At 39.7% G+C, this 26971-nt stretch overlaps 1 protein-coding gene and 1 long non-coding RNA gene across 22 annotated transcripts in view; one reads left to right on the top strand and one right to left on the bottom strand.

The window, feature by feature from the left end:
- The window catches only part of CADPS (calcium dependent secretion activator), a 453285-nt gene extending 443587 nt beyond the window's left edge, over window positions 1–9698 (bottom strand). For all 21 annotated transcript variants that reach the window (XM_087883748.1, XM_060684201.2, XM_060684202.2 and 18 more), the window contains exon 1: window positions 8678–9698. In XM_087883748.1, coding sequence (XP_087739874.1) covers window positions 8678–9046 — 369 coding nt within the window. In that variant the 5' untranslated portion in view covers window positions 9047–9698. The remainder of the gene's footprint in view (window positions 1–8677) is intronic.
- Window positions 9699–9808: 110 nt separating this feature from the next.
- LOC117660674 (uncharacterized) overlaps window positions 9809–26971 on the top strand; it is a 32570-nt gene continuing 15407 nt past the window's right edge. Inside the window, exon 1 of the long non-coding RNA XR_009620706.2 lies at window positions 9809–10070. This is a non-coding gene — a long non-coding RNA (uncharacterized LOC117660674). The remainder of the gene's footprint in view (window positions 10071–26971) is intronic.

Raw genomic sequence — 26971 nt, 5'->3', positions numbered from 1 at the left:
CCATTAATTATAGAAAATGCTCTCTCTCTCACACACACACACATGCTCCCTCCCTCCATCTCTCTCTCTCTCTCCCCCTTCCCTCCCTCTCTCTCTTTCCCTCCCTCCCCTCTCTCTCCCTCCCTCTCTCTCCCTCCCTCCCCCTCCCCTTCTCTCCCTCCCTCTCTCCCTCTCCCTTCCTCTCCCTCCCCTTCTCTCTCCCTCCATTTCTCCCTCTCTCTCTCTCCCCCTCTCTCCTGCCCTCCCTCTCTCTCTCCCACCCTCCCTCTCTCTCTTTCTGTTGGGACTGGTTGCAAATGGGAGACTGGGAGAGAGCGGGGGTGGGAGAGAGAGACAGAGCCACATCCAAGATATCTCGAAGCTGTTTTATCTTGAAGGAAATTCATCCCCCAATATTGCAATGAAGCAGATCATCACTAGCAGCTGAATGAGCCATTTGAGAAGGAGGTTGCACTTCGGTGTCTCCCAATTAATTAAATAGTTCAGTTAACTCCATGCTTTCAATGTCCGATTCTGGATTTTAAAAAAAAAAATCTACAGCATTAACTATGAAGAGTCCCGGTCAGTTTGCAAACAGTCCTTAAATTTACAGCTTTTATTAACCCAGAGAAGAAACTAGATTCCAGGAACCAAACTATTACAAGTTGTCATTATAATTTGCTTTGGTACATTACTGTATTTCTTCCTATCCTCTCGGATTTTTTTTTCCCTTATAGCCTATTTATATTTTTATTTAAGTAAATCCCTTTTGAAATGCATTAGTGATGAGTGTAGAGTTTAAGTGCTTTGATGATTATGACAATTAGGGCATCTATGAAAATCTTTAGCGATAGGTTATTTCAACAGCCTGCAATCCCCTTGCTGGCTGCTATGTTTTCTCTTTGAAGGCTCAAGACAATTGTGCACATTAGTAAAGTTCCCGCATCTATAACCAATCTTGCCTGTTACATATTTTAGAGTGGATTATCCTCCTTCTAGTCAGAAAACATTCTCAGCAGATCAGAAATATGCATACTTCAAAAGCAAGTCCATTAAAGAAATAGCTTTCCCCTATTTTTAAAGGATAAATTATGAATATTACAAAAGCTGATGTAAGTGGTAATCTCTAACATTTCCACAATCCTTTAATATTTGCTGTCAGCATTTATTCAAAGTGCATGTAATTACATTATTGTACTGCCAGTATTTTACGTTTTGTTCACATAACATCTTGTAGTTGGAGAGCAAGGGATTTTATATGAGCACAAAGTAGAATGTGGTTTTAGAAAGAAGGCCCATTGGTACATAAGAAGTTTTTGTAGAACCAAATTAGCGTCCATCTAGTTCATCTTTCACATTTCAGGAATGATTTAATCTGAGGTTTCCAAGAGCTCATAAAATATAGGACTCCCAGAAAGCATAAAAGTTGCTTATTTCATTTACCTACATTGCGTCTTATTTGCCCACTCACTCCATATGGAAGGATTCTTTGGAGAATATGTGTCACTTTCCTGGAATATGTCTATCATCTGCAACATGACTATTAGCCTCTATTCACTCCTAATACAACTTTTTGTTGGAAGATAGGGACTCTACATCATGTAGATTGGGGTGTCAAACTCACGTTGACATGGTGGTGTCATGTGATGTATCGTGACTCCTTTGCTAAACAAGGTGTGGGCGTGGCCAGGGCGTGATGTATCCGGCCTGTGGACTGCGAGTTTAACAGTCCTGATGTAGACCAATGAATAGGGACAGTGGTGGGATTCAAATAATTTAACAATTGGTTTGCCCAGGGTCAGGTTGGCTGTCGTGAGAGGTGTGGCCCAACCTGACCCTGGGTGAACCGATTGTTAAATTACACCCCCGCTATCAAAGTGGATCCTGGGCGCTGTGGTGCACTGCAATGGAGCGGCTGGCACAAGGGAAGGAGGAGGAGAAGGGAGAAGAAAGAGGGAAAGCGGCCTTCTGCTTTCCTCGCACCAGCTGCTCCGTTGCCTCTTTCTCCATTGCAGCGCAGTGCCCAGGATCCACTTTGATTGGGGGGGGGGGTAATTGAACAACCAGTTCGCCTGAACTGGTGTAAATCAGCTAAATCCCAGCACTGGATAGGGAACATGGGAAAGGTATTCCAAAAACACCTGGAAGGTCAGGGGTTACTTATGGATATCCTATAAATGTCTTATGTATCTTTCAATGGTGGAGAAAGGAAGGTTGTCATATGACAGAGCCAGTTTGGTTTAATGGTTAAGGCACTAGGCTAGTCCTCAACTTACAACAGTTTGCTTAGTGACCATTCAAAGGTACAATGACACTGAAAAATGTAACTTATGTCCATTTTCCACAGTTACGAACCTCTGCAGTATCCCCATGATCCTGTGATCAAAATTCAGATGCTCAGCAACTGGTTCACATTTATGATCATTGCTGTGTCCCAAGGTCATGGGATCACCTTTTGCAACCTTCTCACAAGCAAAGTCGTTGAGGAAGCCAGATTCACTTAGCAACTGGGTTATTAACTTATCCTCTGCAGTGATTCACTTAACAACTGTGGCAAGAAAGGTCATAAAATGGGACAAACCTCACTTAACAAATGTCTCACTTAACTACAGAAATGTTGGGTTCAATTTTGGTGATAAGTTGAGGACTCTCTGTAAGCGGGAGACTCTGGGTTCAAGTCCCATTTTAGGCATGAAAGCCAGCTGGGGGACTTTGGACCAGTCACTCTCTCTCAGTCCAACCCATATTCACAGGGTTGTGGTTGTGGGAAAAATAGGAGGAGGAAAGTGTGTTGAAAAATATTTGCCACCTTGAATTATTTGTAAAATTAATAAAGGGCAAGAAATACAATAAATAAATAAATAAATTCTGAACACATGCTTAGCTGATGAGGTAAATCATTGAAGAAATCAATATTGCAGAAGAAAATTGACAATTCATTATGACAGGGTGGTGGTTTTTTTTTTTAGCAGACTATGAAAAGAAAGTTTTATTATCCATGAAAATTCATTCTACTCTTACAAATTTCAAATCTGAGAAAATTCCATTTTTCGCTGAAAAAACTAGCAAGAATCTCAGTCGGGGTAGTGATGGTGACAATCCATAATGGCATTCCATGGGATTCAGAGGAATCAAAGGTACTTTTTAAGAAGCAACTGGACTTTCTGGGATTTTTTTTTTCTTCCTCTGATGACATTTCGCTTCTCATCCAAGAGCTTCTCCAGCTCTGATCTAGAGGAAACTCCTGCCAGAGTTAAGCTTAGCAGTTTCATCTTAACTGGACATCTGTAGAAAAACCCCTGGTTAAATGATATACTGTATGAAAGTTGTTTTCCCACTTAGTTGTTATGCTTCTCAAACAAACTCTGTAGTGTTTCACTATGGGGAATTCGGAGTATCTTTATTCAGTTTTCTTTCTTTTTTTTTTTTGACTGAAAACTACTTGAGTTAATTCATAAGGAACGATGATTCATAACATAAAACAAGTGCTTCATTTATGACCATTTCAATCCATCTCATCATTCCTTTCACTTGCCCATAATCCTCTGGAGGTGCAATTCATGATTATGATTTAAAGGATGTTGCACGTCTTAGAGCAGGGCTGTCAAACTCCTGGCCTGCGGATCAGATGTGTCATGTGCTGGCCACACCCACACTCAATTTAGCGAAGGGCAGGGAGTCCTGATACATCACATGATGCCACTGTGACAACACTATGTCTTAGAGCATCATGCGGGGTTGGGTTTTTGTTTGTTTGTTTGTTTTTTGAAAGCAGGGGTCTGCTCAGGGTTAGCCTCCCCAAGAATTTAAACCCTTCTTTTGGTCCCATCATCTGTTGAGTCACATTTGGCAACACAAAATAGGACCTTCTTGATGTCTGCTCTCTAATTCTGGAATTTCCTTCCCTTCTCTTTGTTGTTCTTTTGCCTGGAAGAAGAAATTGTTTTATTCCAACAAGCTGTTTGGTTTTAAGATGTCTTTAAACAACAACAACAACAAAAACAAGCAGCTTTTAAACAGGTGTAAATGTCTTTTTTAAATTTATTTTCTTCAATTATTAAGATGTTGTATTTTATCAGTACTGTATGGCTGCGAGCAATGCAGAGTGCTATTTATTGGGAGAGTTAGGACATGAATTTAGTAAGTACCTGATAAATTAAGAAACCTGCAACTGATGCAAAGGGCCGTAATCCTTGTCTGCCTGAAGGAGACAAGCCGTTAAATTGTACTATTCGGTGGCATGTCCCTAATCAATAAGCACAACAGTGTAACTGCTGCTTAGCAATTGTGCGCTCATGTGTCAAAAGCTGCCTTCCTTGGAAGAGACTGTTTAATTTGGGTGGGGAAGAGAAGAAAGCTATGTGTAGGAGAAAAAAAAACCCGAATAAAACAAAGCCAAGACTCTGTCTCAGAATACTAAAATCTCTGTCAACAGTTCCAAGTGGATCTGGAACAAATGAGTCATTTTACTGTAGCAAATATATTTCTAAAATCAATCTGTTTGAAACAGCACATGAGCTCTCATCACAATCCCTATTAAAATATCTTTTAAAAAAAAAACATTCAGCTTGTCCAAACTTCGATTGATTGGTATAAAAGAAATGTAACACTGGGTACACCATAGGAAAACCACAAGGTGAATTCATTTCACTTTTTAATTTGTCGGTAAAAAAGATCGCCTGTCTTAAAAACAGAAATGAACAGATTAGCATCTCTTTTAGAGTTATGCACTGTTTTTTGGATTTAAAAGTAGCCTTGTAAATGCATGAACATAGTAGCTGCCTGCAACTTATTAAAGCAACTGCATCTTTTCTCCACATTTGGCTAGCAGCTTCTGATCCCAGGGGAAAATGTGGCTATTTTAAAGGGGTACTGATACAGTAGATGCTCTATTTTTGCTCTTGTACTCCAAAGGAGATGTGGAATCAAATTCAAAGTGCAACCCTTATGCATGATTTTATAAATAAGTCATGCACATATGCATCCTGCATGCAATATCCTAAAGTTAACCTCTCATTTTTTCTAGTTAAAAGAATCTCAATATTTGACCTGAAGGGAAAAATATCTGAAAAACTCTGAAGAACTACTATTAGCTAGATTAGACAGCACTTTGAGATATCAATTGAATTATTGTTGTTTTGATTCAGTACAAGGATACATATAGTATATTCATGTTGTTCAACATTGCTTTTTCCCCCCCGGTCAAGTTTCCTGAGCTCTTTGCTTCCGACAATGCTAGTTCTCATTTCACCATAACCTGATTGACTTTTGTTGAACATGACTGTTGTTCAGTTACACAACGTACATGGTAGATATAACATTTTCCCCTCCTCCTTCTTACAGCAGCCCGACACAACGAGTAACATTCGACTTTACAGATTGCAAGTCAAGGCCAATCAATGATTGTGGCTTATCAGACCTTTGGATCAAAGTCTTCTAAATATGGAGGCCAAATTTTCTGATCCGTTTTGTTCATCACCGCATTATTTTTTTTGCAAAACCTCATGAATGTTCCACCTTTCATTTTTCCCTACCCAACACAAAGAACATACGAATGGAGAAAATATAACTTTGCCATAACGTATTATTGTACAATGCAGGAGTTCCAAGACAAGGATATAAAATTTAATTGGTATTATTATCAGAGTATGACACACAGCTAAGAAACATATGTAATAATCTGGCTTTCTGTCCACATCAAAATCTTCAAACTGCGTTGACCTGATATGCTTTCCCACTTCCTCATGCTTGAATGAACTAATAATAGCTTTGTGGCGTGACAGAGCTGAATGAATGTCATCCTCATCAATATGTCCTAGAGTCATTTTGGTATAGAAAGGTCATTGGCAGAAATAAAACTAATCTACATTCCTCAGAATTAGACTTTCAAAGAGTAATTGAATCTAAATGTGATCTTTTTGTATTTGGTAGAACAATAATTACAAAAAAACCCAAGTGCACCAGAGATTCATTTGACTGGAAAATAGGAATATGGGAAGAGGCAGCCATAATTAAGTTTCCTAGATTTCTTTGGCAAAAACATTCACCCAAATTTATCTGTGACATATAAACTTTTGTCACGTTTATATCCTGTTTTTCCTCAGGATGCTCAAAGTGGTGCTCTTGTAAGTCGACATTTTTTTTATCTTATCACCATGTGAGTTAGATTGAACTAATGTCTGATGAGTAAGTTCCATAGTTGGCTAAAGAACTTCCTGATTCTCCTGGACCCAATTCATTTCCTCAAACATTCCCTTAAAACTGACAGGTGTCTTTTCATTGGTTGCCAAATTAAATCAATCAATCAGTCTGTCAGTCTGTCTGTCTGTCTGTCTATCTATCTATCTATCTATCTATCTATCTATCTATCTATCTATCTTATAGAGTCACCCATTTCACAAAACGAGTGACTCTGCCTGTGTCAGAGTCCACCTGAGTGCCTCTCTCTTTAATTCTGAATTCGTTTTCTCCATTTTAAGACATGGGTTTGCTAGTAGTTTCCTTTCAGTGCATCCCATCAGTCATGTTAAGCATTATGATTGGAGAAGAGCATTTCTGTATATCCTAACAGGAAGCTGTTATTCATTCAAAAAAAAAAAAAAATACACATGAGTACAAACATACTTTGCAGGCTGAGTGGGATTACTCAGCTTTCTGCCCTGCAAACACTTATGTTGGCACCAGAACATAAATCCAATGTTTTCATGTCTGTGGCTGTTTACAAGGCAAAGATTGGAACAGAAGACAGAAGAATTTGCTATTTTTCTTAAAAAACAATGTTCTTTCATTTATTTTGATATAACATTCTATCAATACTCATCCCAGGATCTTAATGTAAACAGTTCATACCTTGGTCTAATTAGATAGTGGAAAACTCTTCTCTGAATGATGGCTCTGCAATATATCAGTGGAAAGTTTCCCTTATATCCCAGACTTTCCCTATAAAAGTCATAATCTTATATGTACTTCCTCCCTACAAAATTCCCATTTCACTCAGTGAGACTTACTGGCCACAAATACTAACTATTTGATGCTAACTGGAATGTTACTTTGAGTTCGACAGTAAGACATCCTAGGATAAAAATATGCCACAAATTCATTGGCTGACCTTGGGGAAAATCACTTATTGTTTTTTTTTTCTTTATCGAAGTCTGTTTTCAAATGAAATAACCTCCAGCATTTGTTTCTGCTTTGTTTCTAGGACATACCAAACAAAAAAACTAACATGAAATCACTTTATTTTCAATATACCAACTGTTCAGTAGAAAATACCCGTCCTACGGAATATAGAATTAAATACAGATATTTTAAACACGTTTCCCCCAGAAAGAATGGATAGCAATGAAGCATCAAATATATGAACCTTTACATTCGCCTTTTGGATCATTCTAGTTTTTACAGCTTCTTCGGTGCTATTTAAATTTAGTGTAATTGTACTGTATGTTTACTACTAGGAGCCATCAAGATCACAAGACTTAACTCTGCAGGCATTGCTATCTCTGGTCATAGAATTTTGCAGGACCCATCTGTGCAGGCTGCTTTCAAAGGGACGGGTACAAGAAGAAGTGAAGTGAACTAATGTGAAACATGTTCCACTATTGTTAGAGATCAAACACTGCAGCAAGAAGTGTTATGGCTAGAATATCTTCAGCAAGGACACAGAAACATCCCAGAAATAATTGGTTCCCTCTGTGCATGAGCACAGCAGGTGAGTGTTATTGGCATAACCTTCCAGGACAGCAATGGACTGGTTATTTCTCCCAGGAAAATCCTGAGAAAAACGGGGAACTCTTTGGGAATGGCAGAGGACAAAGGACAAATCTCAAAGCTCAAGACATACATCTCCCTCTAATTCACTGCTTTTCTTCTCCTTTGGCATACGGGGATTGGAGCAAAATGCCAGCTCCCTCTTAGCATTAGCTGCAGTTATGTAAGGCCACAAGGGGAAAAGCAGCCAAGAAAGGCAATAGGTCATCTGACCTCTCGCTGACATGAATGCTGCCAATGCAGTAACGCTTAGACTTCTTGGTCCTGCTGAGGATTTGTTTTACACTCCCACCCCAACTCTCGGGGGGGGGGAGGTTCCTGCTTACTCTCCGCCTCTCCCAGAAAGTACTACGACTCCCATGGACGCGAGGCCTTGTGTCCCCCTGATGTCCTTCCAGCTTCCTCGGCTCCTGCTGCATTCTCCTGCTGCAGACGCCACCAGCCTCTGTTCAGGTTCCATCTCCATGGACAGGCCAATGGACAGAGGTGCCAGTCTCTCTCTCTCTCTCTCTCCCTCTCCCTCTCCCCGTCTCTCTCTCTCCCTCCCTCCCTCCCTCTCTCTCTCACACACACACACCAAATACAAATTGCTTTTCCCTTGAGCTTTGGGGACTGCTAACAACCTTCCTCTAGAGGATCTTGTAAAGAAAGTTGATCTCACAGCTCTACATAAACTCTCTGGTTGCCAAGCCCCCTCCAGCACTGCCCCTCAACCTGCAGGAAAACTTGCAAAGGAAAGGGCCCTGGACAGTCTGTTTGGAGAAACTTTCAGCGGTCTCCATTCCTCATCCTGACTCTGGATTCATCCTGACTCTGGATTCTGACTTCTTCATACCCAGATGCCTTGGACCTTCCCCAGATATTTCTCTGGGCAGGTCTGGTTGCCTCGCCAACCTGCCTACCTCTATTGTTCCCCTTAGCAAGACTTTACCTTTTGTTGCCTCCGTGCCATATCGGTGGGCTGCTTGGCATTGAATGGGTAGGCGATGCACCTCATGACGAAGACGTAAAGCTGCAGCTTCTTCTTCCTCTCTTCTTCCTCCTTCTGCAGCCTTTCCAGCTCTTCCTTCTCCTTCTCGCTCACCACCGAGGGGCTCGGGCTGGAAGGCCGGACGCTGCTCCCGCTCCGGCTGGTGGGCTGCAGCCCGCCGCTACTCCCGCCACCGCCACCCCCAGAGCTCTCGCTGGTCCGGCTGGGAGAGAGCCGAGCCCCCGAGGCTGCTGGGGCCAGCACTTCCTTGCTGCTCTCCTCTTCCACGATCTCATCGGATTCTTCTTCACTGGACGACGGGTCCAGCATGTTGGCCGCAGACTAGTGCCCGCACTCGGCGGGTGAGAACGAGACGACAAGGGGCAGCGGCACAAAAGCCCGGACTGATTGCTCTGGCGCCCTTCCTTCAATGCCTCTCCGGCTCCTCCTGCCTGCTTTCGCAATCGCAGCTAAAGGAGCGAGAGGATCACCAGCCGATCGGGTGGGGGGTGGAGGAAAGGAGCCTTCAACGAAGAGCGGCGGAGGCAGCGGACGGCGGAGAACGCACCGCCGCCGTCTTCCCCAAGCTTACGTGGGTTTATGGCTTTAACTCTTGCCTCCCCAGGCGGGCTCTGCTGCTAGGGAGAGAAGGAGAGAGAGATCAAAGGCTGCTACCCGCCAGTTTACTCTTCATCCAGGGAGGCCGGTTCGGTCCCTCCAGCTCTCTCTTTTTTCCTCTCTTTCTCACTCTCTCTCTCTCTCCCTCTCTTTCTGTGGGGATACCGGGAGAGATCTGCCGCGCCTTATCCTTCCCTCTGGCTCCTTTCCTCCTTACAGCAATTCCTTGCAAGGGGAATAAAGCCGCAGCGCTGAGGAGCTCTCCAAGGTGCTGAAAAGCGAGTCACCAACTGCAGCGGCACCGAGAGCGCTCGGTCGGTGCAGCAGCAGCAGCAGCAGCAACAAGCAGAACGGCCCACCCCTGACTGCGCAAGCTCAGTGCTGCCGCTGCCTCCTCCTCCTCCTCTCCTCCTCCTCCTTTTCTTCCCTCTTCTCCGCGCGCGCGGGCGCCGCACATGACTGTTTGCGAAAATGAAGCCCCCACCCTCAAGAGGTATTTGCCCTTACCTCACCTGCTCCCGCCCGCCCCGCCCCACCTCGGCGTGGCGTGGCGCGGGTTTTTTTTTTTTTCCCCTTGCCTTGACTCTTCCCCTTCTGGCTTAACCTGGAGTGACTTAGCAAAGAAATCGGAGTAGAAGGCGGATAAACGATGGGTATCTCAATCGGGCGGCTTTTGGGGAGAGGAGCGGGGAAGCAGCGCTTGAAATCCTGCAAAAAAAAAAAAAAAGCGGGGAAGGTAAGGGCTCGCCTCTCTCTTTCCCTCGGAACGCCAGGTCCCCCGCTTAATGTAGTTATTAGATTTTTTTTTTTTTAAAAAAAATCCTGCCTTTATTCCTTTATAAGTAACTCAAGGCAGCGAATATACACAATACTCCTTCCTTCTCTTCTTTTTTCCCCACAACAACCCTGTGAAATGGGTTCAGCTGAGAGAGGGGGCGGGGAGGAAGGAAAGAAAAAGAAAGAAAGAATGGAAGAGAAAGAAAGAGAAAGAAAGGAAGGAAAGAAGGAAAGAAAGAAAGGAAAGAATGAAAGAGAAAGAAAGAAAGAAAAAAGAAAAATGGAAGGAAAGGAAGGAAGGAAGGAAAAAAGAAAGAAAGAAAGAAAGAAAAGAATGAAAGAAAAAGAAAGAAAGAATAAAAGAAAAAGAAAAGAAAGAATAAAAGAAAAAGAAAAAAAGAAAAGAAAAGAAAAGAAAGAAAGGCTGAAAATACCTTCTGACTTTCATGCCTAACAGTCTCCTGCTCTCTAGCCTGTTGCCTTTAATCACTAAATCAAACTGGCCCCTTAAGCTGAATAGTGAAAAATTATGATGAATGGGATGAATGAAAACAGAAATTTAGCAAAACTGAAATTTAGGAGGGGACAAATACTAAGGGGGCAGAGAAGGGGGGGTCAGGGTTACTTACCTACAGCCCACCAAACAGCTTGTTGAAACAATTGATTTCAAAGAGTTGATCAAAGAGAGAGAAACTCTTCGGAGAGCAGCTTGCACATCTTTGTAAATGCCCTCTGATTCTAGCTCTGTTGGTTGAGACCAAAGACTCTCTAGTTTCTGCAGGGGCCAGACTGGGAAGAATTTCATAACCTCCCACTGGCCATCAGAGACATGAAGCCCCCAAGAGGGATGTCTCTGCCACTGTGATAATTAGCAGCCTCCTTCACCCTGCAGCTGCCTAATCGCCTGTAAGAATAAACTCTTACACTTAACTTTTCTCTAGGGCCTAGACCAAAAAGTCCCCCAACCAGCCAGGGGCAGATTTAAACAGAGACTGTGAGTTCTAAGTGATAGGCTTATGAGAACATTTATTATTTATTTATTTGAACATTTATGTATTGATTTATTTAAATCAATATATTACATACATACATACATACAATACATACAGGGCTTCTTTCAGAGCCCTGGTGGCGCAGCAGACTAAAGCACTGTTATTAACATCAGCTGCCTGCAATTACTGCAAGTTCAAATCTCACCAGGCTCAAGGTTGACTCAGCCTTCCATCCTTTCGAAGTAGGTAAAATGAGGACCCGGATTGTGGGGGCAATAAGCTGACTTTGTATAAATATACAAAAGTATGAAGGCTATTGCTTAACGCATTGTAAGCCGCCCTGAGTCTCCGGAGAAGGGCGGCATAAAAATCAAATAAAAATAAATAAAATAAATAAATAAATTTGTATCCCAGTTTTATTATTTTTACAAATAACTCAAGGTGGCAAACATAGCAATAGCACTTAGACTTATATATGGCTTCGCAGTGCTTCGCAGCCCTCTCTAAGCGGTTTACAGAGTCAGCATATTGTCCCCAACAATCTGGGTCCTCATTTTACCCACCTTGGAAGGATGGAAGGCTGAGTCAACCTTGAGCCAGGGAGACTCGAACTGCTAAATTGCAGGCAGCCGGCAGGCAGCAAAAGTAGCCTGCAGTATTGCATTTTAACCACTGTGCCACTGCGGCTTCAAAAAACATAGCCAAAACACCTTCTGAATCCTATTTTTCCCACAGCAGCAACCCTATGTGATAGGTGGGCTGAGAGAGAGAGTGACTGGCCAAAAGTCCCCAGCTGGCCTTCATGGCTGAGATGGGGCTAGAACTCACGATCTCCTGGTTGCTAGCCTGGTGCCATAACCATTAGACCAACTGGCTCTCATGCACTATCATGCACTGTCTTCTCTCACATACAACCAAGGAGATGTTTTGCGATTTCTAAACACCATGCTTTGAGAGCCATTTCAGATGATACCTGAGAGAAATAACAGTAGACTTATATATCGCTTTATAGTGCTTTTACAGCCCTCTGTAAGCGGTTTACAGAGTCAGCATATTGCTCTCAACAATCTGGGTCCTCATTTTACTGATCTTGGAAGGATGGAAGGTTGAGTCAACCTTCAGCTGGTCAGAATTGAGCTCCTGGCAGTGAGCCGTGAATTAGCCCTGCAATACTGCATTCTAACCACTGAACCACCACGGCTTCAAAATAAAATAAAAACGCTCTAAGTAGAAAAATGATAATTACTTTGCCATAATTACATAATAATGAAATGAAATGGAAGTGACTACCATGACCTGATGCAATGCTCTCTGATATAAAGAGCTTGAAAAGGCAATCAGTGGATGAAGCAAAAGTTGTTAGGGTAGATATGGTAGAGGTAATTGTTAGGTGATGTCAATTGCCAATGCACTAGAAACAAGCGCCATAGGAAATGCCTAAGTCTTAATATTGTAGTTTTATGAGATTTTTGAATTGTAGTTTTATTTCCTTTGGAATCCAAGTCACAGAGATGGAATCGTACACTGCTCGGAGGTGACTGGAGCAGCCTATAAACCCTGTAAAATTAATTAATTATTAATTAATTAATTAATTAATTTTATTAAATTATTAATTAAAAATTAATAAATTAATCAAGAGCCTTGATAGTACAGTGGTCCAAGGCACCCTGTTATTAAGCTGGTTATTAAGACCAGCTGCCTGCAATTACTGCAGGTTCGAATCTCGCCAAGGCTCAAGGTTGACTCAACCTTCCATCCTTTCTAAGGTAGGTAAATTGAGGATCCAGTTGTGGGGGCAATAAGCTGACTTTGTATAAAATATACAAAAGGATGAAGGTTATTGCTGAGCACATTGTAAGCCGCCCTGAGTCTCTGGAGAAGGGCGGCATATAAATCAAATTTTTTTTAAAAAATAAAAAAAATAAAATAAAAAAATAAATAGTGCTGAGATTGCAACCTGATGCCCACTTAATTGGGATTCAGCTCCACTGCCTACTATTCAAATTATAAACGAATGTCATATCCCATTGTGCTTTAGGCATATCATGGCAGAGGGTTGAAATTGGTGGTTTAATGATCTATCAATTCTACATGCTTCTCTGCCTATGGTGCACTTTGTGCTTAATATTAAATTAATTACCAAAGTATTTAATTACTAAATACTTAATAGTAAAATCCCACTGATTTAAATAGGATTTATTTCTGAATGCATCGGTGGAGTTACCGCTGTCAAACAGTACTCTGTGCAATGTAATGCTGTACATGTTTAATTGGCTTTGTGTTTTTAATGTAACTCTTAAAGAATTTTTTCAGGATCATGAAGAAACCTAACATGCCCAATCTTGGGCCCCTGAGTGTATGATGGAGCCTTTTTCCTGGTTGTGTTAATGGCTGTTCTTTTTTTTTAATGATTTTTTAAAATTATCGTAAGTTTCCCAGAGTCATGTACAGGTAGTCCTTGACTTAATAATCATTAGCTTAGTCACCATTCAAAGTTACAATGGCCCTGAAAAAATTTTTTCATGCTTACGACCATTGCAGCTTCCTCAGGGTCACGTCAAAATTCAGACACTTGCCAACTGGCTCACATTTATGACGGTTGCAGTGTTCCAAGGTCAGGTGATCCCCGTTTGTGACCTTCTGACAAGCAAAGTCAATGGGGACACCAGATGCCATTAATAACTGTGTTACTAATTTAACAACTGCAGTGATTCATTTAACAACCATGGCAAGAAAGGTCATCAAATGGGGACAACTGTCCCGCTTAGCAACAGAAATGTTGGGGCTCAATTTTAGGCGTAAACTGAGGAGTACCTGTATGAGTTAAAAATGATATAGATGCTTTCATGAATAATAGGAAAGTGCTGGGGTTAGACAAATTCAAAACATTTTGTCTGCATCGTTTTTGAAGTGTGCACAGCAATAGAAAAAGGCTTTACTGATGTCAGCGTGGGCCATTCCCTAAAATCACCTTTTAACGATGCCATAATCCCTTGAATGGAGCTAGCAGAGTGTTTAATGGCCGGATGTCCTTCCTATCCAATGCAGAGTTTTGTTCAGCAGATATATTCTCATTGTGCCCAGAGAGAGAAATATCTGCCTCTATCTAGGATCGAACTCACAGCCTCCTGAATGTGAGGCGAGAGCTCCACCTCTAGACCAACTCACTACTCTCTAAAAGTCATTCCCTAAAATGCTCATAAGGAATGTAAGCTGAAGGGTTTTAATACTTAAATGTGAATGAATTTGGGCCTGGGTATACTTAACCCTGGGATGACAAAGAGACCAGAATTCCATGTCGAACACAGTTTCAGGACTGATTGCCAAAAACATGGCTAGGCAAGGACATCCCTAACTGATACCCATTAAAATTTAAAGGTCTTTCTGATCAGGCGCAACATGTAGGATGAAACAGAAAGGAAGATCAGGGCTGCCTGTGGAGAGTTTTATGAATCCCCTGCAGAAAAAAAGGACTCATAAAAATCACGATTCATTTTGCTGCAGGTGGGAATAGTAGAATTGAAAAGAGTCACATGAAATATTTCCATATTTTGCCAATTTACACATCATTCGGTAGGTAGAAGTGCTTTGGACAGTAAGTTGGATTCTTATCTTCCTTCCTATATGTTCCTTAAAGTAATGTTATCATCAGCTTTGCACATGTGAAGTTTAAAGTTGTTGTCTAGAGTGTTATTAATATAACCATCCAGCTGTGAATCGCATTAATTTTTCATTTAAGAAACTTTAAGCATCGCCCAGTTACCTCTCTGTGGTAGCAACTATTTGAACAGCCAATATTTTAAAATGAATACTAGGCTGGTTTTTTTTTTTAAATAGCAAAATATATTTGCTGTTTCTCAATAGATATGAAATGTTTTCACAACAATCAATAAAATACCGGTTATGCTGCTATTATAAATTGGGCTTCCACTTTTATAGTTTCACAGGGAATGCTGGCTTGGAAATACTGTATGAGAACTGAAACCCAATGTTGAAGGTAGTTTCCCAAGTGATACTGACACAAGTATTTTTTTTATATACAAATCTTTCTGCATCTTTATAAATCAGAATAAAGCTGCTTTTCTCTATGTTTTGCAGCTTAACAGCTGTTGATTCATAAAGCTCTTTATAAAAAAAAAAAAAGTTACCCAAATAAAATGCCACTTTATAACTTGCAAAGCAGGGTGGATTTGATTTAAATCAAGCAGATTTAAATCACGATTTAAATCATGATTTAAAACACTAGTAAAAAGGCTTGATTTAAATGACTCGATTTAAATCATAATTTTTAAAGAGGAGCTGTCATCTCTGTCCCGCAGTGTCTTCTCCTCTGACCTGCTGTTGACTCACCGACAATCCCAATATTGCAGAATATACAGCCTCATGCTACATAACCAGGGTGGATAAAAATCAATGATTTTTTTTATTTAAATCAGATTTTTTTTATTTAAATTGGATTTTTTTTTATTTAAATCGGATTTATTTTAATAAAAAACTTTTGGGGTAAAAATCTATCGTAAGATAGTTTTCTATTTAAGATACATAAATAATTTATTTTATTCAGCACGAAATGGAGCTTAATTATGTAGCATGAGGCTGTATATTCTGCAACACTGGGACTATCGGTGAGTCAACAGTGGGTCAAAGGAGTAGCAGAGATGACAGTTGCTCTTTAAAAATTATGATTTAAATCGAGTTGATTTAAATCAAGCCTTTTTACTAGTGATTTAAATCATGATTTAAATTGTGATTTAAATCAACTCGATTTAAATCAAATCCACCCTGTACATAACTAAGCTCCATTTCATGCTGAATAAACTAAATTACTAATGTATCTTAAATAGAAAACTATCTTTAGATAAATTTTTACCCCAAAAGCATTTTAGTAAAATAAATTTGATAAAATTTTAAAAATCTGATTTAAATTTTAAAAAATCCAATTTTTAATTTTTTTAAAAAATCGATTTTTATCCACCCTGTTGCAAAGTAGTTTGTTTTATTGCTTAATGGCCCCTGTGGCCTTAATTGCAAATTTTGCTGACAATATGATTTCTATCCTAAATTTCAAACTTTGCTTGTCAATAGTTCCAAGCTCAATTTTGTATTTGCAGTGTAAATGACTATATTGCTATTGACTTCATATTGTTCAGTAGTAGTTCTGATGCATCTGCTGGGCAGCCACTCAGGGTGCTCAGTAGACAGCAAGAAACAGTATTTCCAACTACTCAGTCAAGCATGCTGCAGATTCGTAGGTGTGTTGTTCTTTGATGTGATGTAGCATTTAACACTGAACAGCATATCAGGCCTACCTGCTATCTCATTTTATTCTTTACTTTTCTTATTTTCAGCAAGATTACTTCTTTGCTGGCCTTCTCTAGACCTTTCTGCTAGACTGCTCAGATGGGTGTTTGCCTTCAACCTAGGTCAGGCTGTAGTACAGATTATTTTCTTAACCTTCTAATATAAACTTGTGGAAGCTGCTGCTGTTGTTGTTGTTCATTGCGAAGTTGTGTCCGATCCATCATGACCCTATGGACAACTATCCTGCAGGCCTTCCTGTCCTCTACCATCCCCCGGAGACCATTTAAGCTCACACCTACTGCTTCAGTGACTCCATCCAGCCACCTCATTCTCTGTCGTCCCCTTCTTCTTTTTGCCCTCAATCTTTCCCAGCAATCTTCTTCAGTGAGTCCTTCCTTCTCATTAGGTGGCCAAAGTATTTGAGATTCATCTTCAGGATCTGGCCTGTTAAAGAGCATGTGGAACAGTGGTGGGATTCAAAAATTATTACTACTGGTTCTGTGGGCGTAGCTTGGTGGGCATGGCATGGCTTGGTAGGTGTGGCTTGGGTGTGGCTTGGTGGACGTGGCATAAGAAGGATACTGTAAAATCTCCATTCCCACCCCGCTCCAGGGGAAGGATACTGTAAAATCTCCATTCTTACACCACTCCAGGGGAAGGATACTGTAAAATCTCCATTCTGTCCCCATTCCAGGGGAAGGTTACTGCAAAATCCCCATTTCCTCCTGATCAGCTGGGACTCGGGAGGCAGAGAATAGATGGGGGTGTCAGAGGTGGTATTTACCGGTTTTATTTAATAGTCATGGGTGGTATTTACCGGTTCTCTGAACTACTCAAAATTTCTGCTGCAAGTTCATCAGAACTGGTCAGAACCTGCTGAAACCCACCTCTGATGTGGAAGCTAGAGATAGAGAAAATAGAATCTCCCATTGAAATTTATTCCAGTTTTGGTCACTTTCGTATATTCAAGGAAAACCCCACTTTCAGTTTCTTCTCTTACTTTGCTGCAGCATGTTCTTACATTGGAATTCTTTTGAATAATTATATCAAAATGGCTGCATTTTGGAAAAGCAAACGCAATTCCTGTTAACTTTATATAGGTAGCCCTCAATTTACGACCACAACAGAGCCTAAATTTTCTATTGCTAAACGAGACAGTTAAGTGAGTTTCTCCCCATTTTGGGATGTTTCTTGCCACCGTTGCTAAGTGAATCACTGCAGTTATTAAGTTAGTAACACAGTTGTTAAGTGAATCTGTCTTCCCCATTGACTCCGCTTGTCAGAAGGTTGTAAGAGGTGATCACATGACCCCAGGACACTGCAACCATCATAAATATGAATCAGTTGCCAAGCAACTGAATTTTGATGGGGATCCTGTAACGGTTGTAAGTTTGAAAAATAGCCATAAGTCATTTTTTTTCAGTGCCATTGTAACTTTGAACGGTCACTAACCAAATGGTTGTAAGTTGAGGACTACCTGTACCCTCTCTGTTATGGTCCATTTCATATGAAGTTGGAGGAGGGAAATCTTATGACCTGGGGTTGAACAGATACTCAGCAGCTTGGCCAGTAATGAGGGATATTAGAAAATATAAATCAACAGAATCTAGAGGATAACATGGTCACTACCTAAAACAAGACACCTGAAAGATACTGCTATATTTTGTCTTTATTTCACCTTCATTTCTGTAGGTGACTTTAATCCAATTGAAGACTGAAGATTTTCCCCAACTGAATCTTGAGACTGTGTTTCAATATCACAATAATTAGTTCCCTTTGTTATAAGGAAGTCTCTTCAGGAAAGGGTTGGTTCTTTTTTTCTGATGAAGATGGAAAATTATATGGGAATTTCAGGTTGCTAAAATAGCTTCCTGGTCCAGTGTCCTTTGCAGCATTCTTATTTTAGCCAGATAATAAATCAATTGTCTTTCCAAAATTTATATTGTCATAGCCTTGGGGAAGAATTGCAAAATGTTAATAAAACAGGCTGTCTTGAATACTGGGGATAATACCCACACGTTTGATGGTTGCATAAGCTATTAAAAACAACCTTGGAAATATTTAATTGTTTTGTCATTGAACATCTTGCATTAATGAAGCCTTCTGAATGGGAATCCTTGACCCGCTGTGATGATTGCTTTGATCTCTTCAGGACTCTGCAGTGTTTGTCAAAGTCAGGCTTAGGAAAAGTCCTTGAAAATGCTTTTATGCCACTAGGAGTTCACATCTAATGTGATTTTTAAAAGCCATTGGAGGCCATTTGTGGTGCTATCACCTCCCTACATTGTCTACATTAAAGTCTTCATGAAAAGTAGCGGTACGAATAACCAGCATTGGCTGTCATATAACCAATTATCTTTGGTCAGGAGTGAGAAGAAGATTGATTGAACTCTATTTATAAATATCCTGGTAATTTCCAGAAAATAAACAAGTATTTCTGAAATTTTAACAATAACTAGACGTCCCATGGATCATCCTTCTTTCCATTTCTAATATAGGCTGACGTGATTTCCCTTCACAATTCTCAGCAGAGCCCTAAAGAAGCCTCTTCCTCCTCCTCCTCCTCCTCCTCCTCCTCCTCCTCCTCCTCCTCCTCCAACCCGCAGAACTGCCTGCCACTTTGCTGGTCAGAAAGGGACCAGGAGGAAACTTGCATCCCTGCTTTCCATTCTGGTGTATCCTCAAGAACCCTCATCCTCCAGTGAGGAAGAGATCTCACCCATTCACTGCTGGCCAACCCTACTTCACCAAGCAGGCAACGCTCCCTCATCCTACTCTCTCCACTCATCACTGTCAAGATATTTCAAGTGTGGCCTTGGTTTCAAAGCAACCAATCTCTGCTCCCTTATTGGGTCTTGCCACCAGCCGATTGGGCAGAGGGGCAAGAGGGAGGAGGAAAGAGGGAGTCTCCCATATTTATTTATTTATTTATTTATTTATTTATTTATTTATTTATTTATTTATTTTTTTGTCAACAAGTACAAGGAAACAAGTAACAGTATAGACATAGACATGGACACATGAAAAAAATTGGCACAAATAAAAGGATATAAATAGGCAAAACATAGCCATAAACACATAAAATGAGTACATATAAATGGGAACAGTAGGACAGGGACAGTAGGCACTTATGCACACCCCCTTAGGGACCTCTTAAGAAATGTGAAAGGTCCATGGTAGACAGTTTAAGGTAAAAGGTATGGGTTAGAGAGACTAACAACAGGATCAGGTAGAGTGTTCCAGACATTTTCTACTCTACTGCAGAAGTCATATTTCCTACAATCAAGATTAGAGCAAACTACATTGTGTTTGACTCTATTGATAGCCCTTGTGTTATTACGGTTGAAGTTAAAGTACTCATTAACAGTACTCATCTTCCCTTGCATCACCCAACCTTTGGGTTTCTGGGAAGTGTAATCAGAAATGATGATTGCATAACTGCAGTTGACCATAGCCACATGGTAGTGCTGAAATGGCCACAACTTTGTTAAATGTGAATCCCAGTCCCAGTAATGGGTCCCAAATTTGGGACATATACTTTAGCCCATTTGAGATTGTTGCCCTATAATGCAGGGTGGATAAAAATCAATGATTTTTTTTAAAAAAATCAAAAAAATCAGATTTTTTTGATTTAAATCGGATTTTTTTGATTTTTATTGAATTTATTTTAATAAAAAACTTTTGGGGTAAAAATCTATCGTAAGATAGTTTTCTATTTAAGATACATAAATAATTTAGTTTATTCAGCATGAAATGGAGCTTAGTTATGTAGCATGAGGCTGTATATTCTGCAACACTGGGACTATCGGTGAGTCAACAGTAGGTCAACGGAGTAGCAGAGATGACAGTTGCTCTTTAAAAATTATGATTTAAATCAAGTTGATTTAAATCAAGCCTTTTTACTAGTGATTTAAATCATGATTTAAATTGTGATTTAAATCAACTCGATTTAAATCAAATCCACCCTGCTATAATGTACTGTATTGCTCAGTTGATGTTTATCAATTGACATACAGGAGGGTTTTAGTAGTATATAGTTGGCAACAAAAAGGTTTTTTTCTCCCAAATCTGCTTAAGTCAAGCAACTCTGAACAAAATCCAAATGTTTATGCCTTGAATTTATGAAATGGATTTCTCCCTCTTATTACCAGCACCACTTGTCCTCGGTAATGATCAGATGCTTCTAGAGTTAAAGAAGGTATTAAGAGATTGATCCCTAGCCAGCTTCTGTTTGGTTTAGAGTTTAGTCTGTAACTTGCTTTTAATGTGAAGGCATGTGGAATGGCAATATTAATACCTTTCATCACTAAGCAATTACGACATACTTCTGAAATGGCAATAATAGTAGATGACTCTCTAAGGCTAGAGAGCAATACTTCCTGCAGATTTGACCTTCATTAAGTTTTATTTTAGAAATTAAGCATTAAGCACAAAGATTTATAGCAAATATTTGACAATTTTTCTTCTTCTAAACCCCATCATTATTTGATATCAAATCACTTGAATTGGTGCAAGGTATAATCTTAAAAAGAACTTCAGTAGAAGACAATATAGTATATGTAGCTCAAGGTTGAACTATGAAATCCTTGGTGCTCTCTGAGGTTGGTTGTTTGCTTGCAGATGTTTCTTTAACCAATCAGCTAACATCATCAAGGCTAGTGAGTGTGCATTTATTCTCTGTTTATGTACAGCAGCTTGCTCTGACAGTATTGGTGGGGTGTGGTTTTCTCCTTAGTAGTCCCTTGATTAGCGCACTGTTTTCTGCTTGCTTGTTTGTCTGATGTTAATCCCTGCTTATCTGGGTATTGATTGCTGGAGAAAAGATGTATTCTGTTTTGTTGTTTCAATTTTAGCTTTTTTAATTGTCTCGGTTGAATGGTTTGTAAATGTAGTTTATCTCTATGTGCTTATTCATGGCTGATTTGCCTGAATGTCAAGCTTTTAGAAATTTTATTTATTTATTATTCATATTTCTATGCCGCCCACTCTCCGAGGGCTCTGGGCGGCTTACACCAAAGACAGTATACTAAATAGCATATTGCCCCCAACAATCTGGGTCCTCATTTTACCCACCTCGGAAGGATGGAAGGCTGAGTTAACCTTGAGCCGGTGAGATTTGATCCGCTGATCTGCTGAACTAGCAGTCAGCTGAAGTAGCTGCAGTATTGCACTCTAACCACTGCGCCACCTCGGCTCCTAAGTATAATGCCCAAGTATATTTTGATTGAGCTTGGTCTAGGATGCTCACAGTTTTCCAGTTGAAACTATGCATGTACTGTGAGATTAAGGAGTTTTCATCATGCCTTCTGACTATTCATAGGTTTCATGGATGCACTCTGCTAATCACATACCTAGCATAGTGGCTGTTATAGTCCTTATACTTACAACAGTTTGGGCTCCTGGATTTTTTGGTTTACTTAAGATGTTTTGAAGGGCCAGTAGCAATAATAATTTATTAATTGATTAGTCTTACAGCCATACCAAATAAATTACAAATAAAACATAGGATCTAACATAGGAGCCGTAGTGGCGCAGTCGTTAAAATGCAGTACCGCAGGCTACTTCTACTGACTGTCGGATGCCTGTAATTTGGCAGTTCAAATCTCATCAGGCTCAAGGTTGACTTAGCCCTCCATCGTTCTGAGGTGGGTAAAATGAGGACCCAGATTGTTGAGGGCAATATACTGATTCTGTAAACTGCTTAGAGAGGGCTGTAAAGCATAAGTCGAAGTGCTATTGCTATTGCTAATTCGCGGGTAAACTAGATAAAAGAAAATACATATACGGTAAATGCAAATGGCATGCAGATAAACACATCACCTTTACATGTTACCTCAATCTGTTTGATATAACAGGTTTTTACTTGAACTGTCTTAACTATAAATTTAGCAGTTCTGTTCATAATGTATACTTTAGAGCCCAGGAGGAAATAGGACAATCTGTGATTCAGATCCCAGTGGGCTGTTCTTTGAAGCAGGGGATTTAACTATCTAAACCTAAAAGAGGCATACAACTAACAATCAAGCAAAACATGACCATTTCAATAACGGGCACCACATATACACAACCTCTCATGCTATGGCAGATGACATTTGGTCATATTTAGCCATGGAATCACAACTCAAATCTTGCTGTACAATAGGCCCTTCTTGAGAATAGTACACTGCTCAAAAAAATAAAGGGAACACAAGCAGAAGACATCTGAGATCTGAATGAATGAAATAGCCTTATTACATACTTTGTTCGTTACATACAGTAGTTTGATCTTGGATGTCTTCTGCTTGTGTTCCCTTTATTTTCGTACAATTTAAAGGTATAATTGTCTGTTCCTAAAAAAAAAAATAGTTGATGTAAAAAATGACCAACTCTTGGTTGTGGATATGATTTAACTGGGCTTAGGAAAACCTGGTCCTAACATGGATTTGGAAACACTTTAGCTTTCAGTGTTTGATTGAGTAACATTAATTGTTGACATTAATGCTTCAGCCCATAACAATTCAGAGCAGTATGCGCTTCATCTAAGTAAAGAGTTATAGGATCGTAGAGTAAGCAGGCAAGAGGCTAATTGCACTGTGAGATAAATGGCTTGGCCATTGCTGTTAAAAATCTGAAACAGTACTCAAACCCTGCGCTTTCCCATAACTCTGACAGCTTCTTTCAGTAATGAGCTAGTGTTGTAAAATATAAATATATTAAGTGGCCTTATGTTGAGCCAGCCCATTGATTTCTCTTGTGACCAATAGCAGCTAGCGATGTAAAATAAATGCTTCAGAGAAAGCCATAGAATGCAATCCACTGGAACAGACTTGGGGATCACATCAATAAGCATTCATCACAGCAATCAGTGCAACTCAACATTTGTCATTGCCTACTCCAAAATGCACAAAAAGGCTGGGGTGAGGGGACAGTTTAAAACCACCCACCTAACACAAACTAGGTATATTGGGAAGGTGCTAATAATGGCAATAAGTCTGCATTGTCCATCATTTCTCTCAACATAACAATATGGAATTGAATAATTCATGATAGGAGATGCTGACAAGAACCAGATATAAACTCCAGAATCCCATGAGCTGCAGATTCCTAAGATCTCCAGTGGAGGAGTTTTTGTAGCCTTGTTAGCTTCTGGAGAGAGATATCAAAGGCTAGTTCAGAGATGCTCTATATACACAGCATGAATTTTGTCTGTGAAGTTATTAATCCTCCCTGGCTTGGTTTTATTTTTGTTCAACCAGCATCTTCTTCTCCAAACCTTAAAATATTTAAAATTTTAATAAGATACATGCTAGGATTTATATATGTATTTATTAGGTTTTTAATCCCGCCTTTATTACTGTATAAGTAACTCAAAGTGGCGGGTATGCATAATATTCTTATTTTTATTATTTTATTAAGCCTCATATTTTGCCCATAACAACAACCCTGTGAGTTGTGTTGGGCTGAGAGAAGTAGAATAGAATAGAATGAATAGAGTTGGAAGGGACCTTGGAGGTCTTCTAGTCCAACCCCCTGCTTAGGCAGGAAGCCCTACACCACTTCAGACAAATGGTTATCCAAAATCTTCTTAAAAACTTCCAGTGTTGGAGCATTTACAACTTCTGGAGGCAAGTTGTTCCACTGATTAATTGTTCTAACTGTGAGGAAATTTCTCCTTAGTTCTAAGTTGCTTCTTTCCTTGATTAGTTTCCACCCATTGCTTCTTGTTCTACCCTCAAGTGCTTTGGAGAATAGCTTGACTCCCTCTTCTTTGTGGCAGCCCCTGAGATATTGGAACACTGCTATCATATCTCCCCTAGTCATTCTTTTCATTAAACTGGACATACCCAGTTCCTGCAGCCATTCTTCATATGTTTTAGCCTCCAGTCTCCTAATCATCTTTGTTGCTCTTCTCTGCACTCTTTCTAGAGTCTCAACATCTTTTTTACAATGTGGTGACCAAAACTGGATGCAGTATTCCAAGTGTGGCCTTACCAAGGCATTATAAAGTGGTATTAACATTTCACGTGATCTTGATTCTATCCTTCTGTTTATGCAACCTAGAATTGTGTTGGCTTTTTTGGCAGCTGCAGCACACTGCTAGCTCATATTTAAATGATTGTCCACTAGGAGAGGGATCTTGTCCCTCTCACAGTCACCACTATTGAGCAAGATACCAAATGATAGGCCTAAAGTCACCCGGTTGGCTTTCATGGCTAAGGCAGGATTAGAACTCACAGTCTCTTGGTTTCTAGGCCAACGCCTTAACCATTACACCAAGCAGGCTCCTATAATATACATAAAGTTCTCAACAGACCAATTTATAATTTTGTTAAACCAAATGATGCTATTTTCAGATATCTCTCATGTTTGGTGACAGAAATTCAGTCCCCAAAAGCAGCCAGAAAAATAATTTACTGTACTTTATCTATAAAAGGGTGGCATATAAGTCTAAACAAACAAAGAAACAAATAAATAAAAGAAATGCAGAACTAGGGGAAAAATAGAAAACATTTGGTCTGTGCTTTTCTGCATGATGGCTAGAACTGCCTAAAGATCCAGAAGCTGGAATTTCTCTGTTTGTCAAAGAATTTTACTTTACAGCCAAATGAGACAGACATCTCTCATTTTCACTTGCAACAGCATTTGGCTCATTGGCATTGCTGATAAACCACAACTATCGATCCAAGAAGTTAAGATCAAAGGAATTTAAATTATACTGTGTACATAGGATGCATCAGTTACAGTACATTGACAACCTAAAATGAGTTGAGGGATTTCATCATGGAAGAGAAGTGTTATAAGGATTTGACCATGGAACAGAGACAAATAATATATGCATCTATTCATAAATAAAACATAATCTAAATGATTGTAAATTACATGCAAGAAATGGACAAGCAGCAAACAATAACAGAATTAGTGGAGAAAAAAAATTAAGATGTAGCAGATAGAAATATATCACTAGAAATATTCTGTGAATTGGAAGACATTGTCTGTCTGTCTGTCTGTCTGTCTGTATATGTCTATAATCTATCATCTATCTGTCTATCATCCATCTATCATCTCTGTCTATCATTATCTATCTATCTATCTATCTATCTATCTATCTATCTATCTATCATCTCTGCCTATCATCTATCTATCATCTCTATCTATCATCTATCTATCATCTATCTATCTAGGTACAGTATCATTATCTATCTATCTATCTATCTATCTATCTATCTAACTTATTCTATCTTTCTATGTTATCCATCCATCCATTATTTGTAAAGCTACCCATTCAAAATGAAAGTGATTCGTTATTTAGAGATAACTGATCTCATAAGAGGATGAAATTTTTTAAAAAAGATGATCATCTACCTTTTGACAATTTTGGATGTTAGCCCTTTTTATATTTCTGCTTGGCTTAATAAATAGGAGAAAATAACTACAGTTCAGTCACATTAAATCCTGACAACACTTTGAACATCTGGATCAACTTTTGGCAGTGGCTGCTGCAGCTGCCATTGAGAGTTAAGGATCGATTTACAGAATTGAGGGCTGGCCTGACAGCAATAGAAGTTTCTTAGCCAATGATTGCTGGTCTAAAGAGTTGCATAAATAATCGCTAAGAGTCATAAGTGTTTTATGAAATTGTTTCCTGTTTCAAGGATTTCTGGAAATTTAACTCTTTTGAGGATACCTATGACATTTCAAATAGAAATTATAAGTACTTTGCCAACCATAAATCCCCAGATTTTTGTTATTCCTAGTGAAGCAAAGTCCTGTGCAATCAATGACCTTTCCAAGGCCTAAACCAATTTCCTATTTGGAACCTAAAACTCTGAAGAAGACGACATAGAAAGAAGAAACAATTTTTTCAGCCTCATATACATGGTTGAAAGCACTAAAATGTTAAATAAATACTCACATTTTCCTGCATGGATGAATCTATCATTTCCTCTTACCTTCAGTGGGTTTAAATTTTAAATTCACCTAGAGGCTTATGAATGTTATTAGAGAAAACCCATACTCAATTCTTGTCCGTCTGTACTCAAAATTGCCATGGAGGTATGTCTTTAAGCCAGTGATAATCTCAGCCAATTACAAAAGAGGATCCCTATCTTTTTATGAGAGCTGTTGGTTTGATTTGGATAGAAAACCCCATACTTGCATAATCAGTGTTGGGATTCAAATTTTTTTACTACCGGTTCTGTGGACGTGGCTTGGTGGATGTGGTGGGGAAGGATACTGTAAAATCTCCATTCCCACCCCACTCCAGGGGAAGGATACTGCAAAATCCCCATTTCCTCCCGATCAGCTGGGACTTGGGAGGCAGAGAATAGATGGGGGCGGGGCCCATCAGAGGTGGTATTTACCGGTTCTCTGAACTACTCAAAATTTCCACTACCAGTTCTCCAAAACTGGTCAGAACCTGCTTAATACCACCTCTGTTGCATATCAGCATTAAAATGACCTCACATTCCTTCTTAGTTAAAGAGATTCAACTAAATATGTTCTCAAAAGTGGAGAGCAAATGTGTTTCTTATGAAACCTTTTTAAAACTGAAACAAAGAAAGATGGTGAGTCATTCAAAGGAAGCATG

Source organism: Pantherophis guttatus, chromosome 2 (assembly GCF_059756535.1).
Source record: "Pantherophis guttatus breed Tessera chromosome 2, ASM5975653v1, whole genome shotgun sequence".
Lineage (NCBI taxonomy): Eukaryota > Metazoa > Chordata > Lepidosauria > Squamata > Colubridae > Pantherophis > Pantherophis guttatus.
The sequence above is the reverse complement of the archived record's forward strand: the minus strand, read 5'-3'. Positions and strand labels throughout refer to the sequence as shown.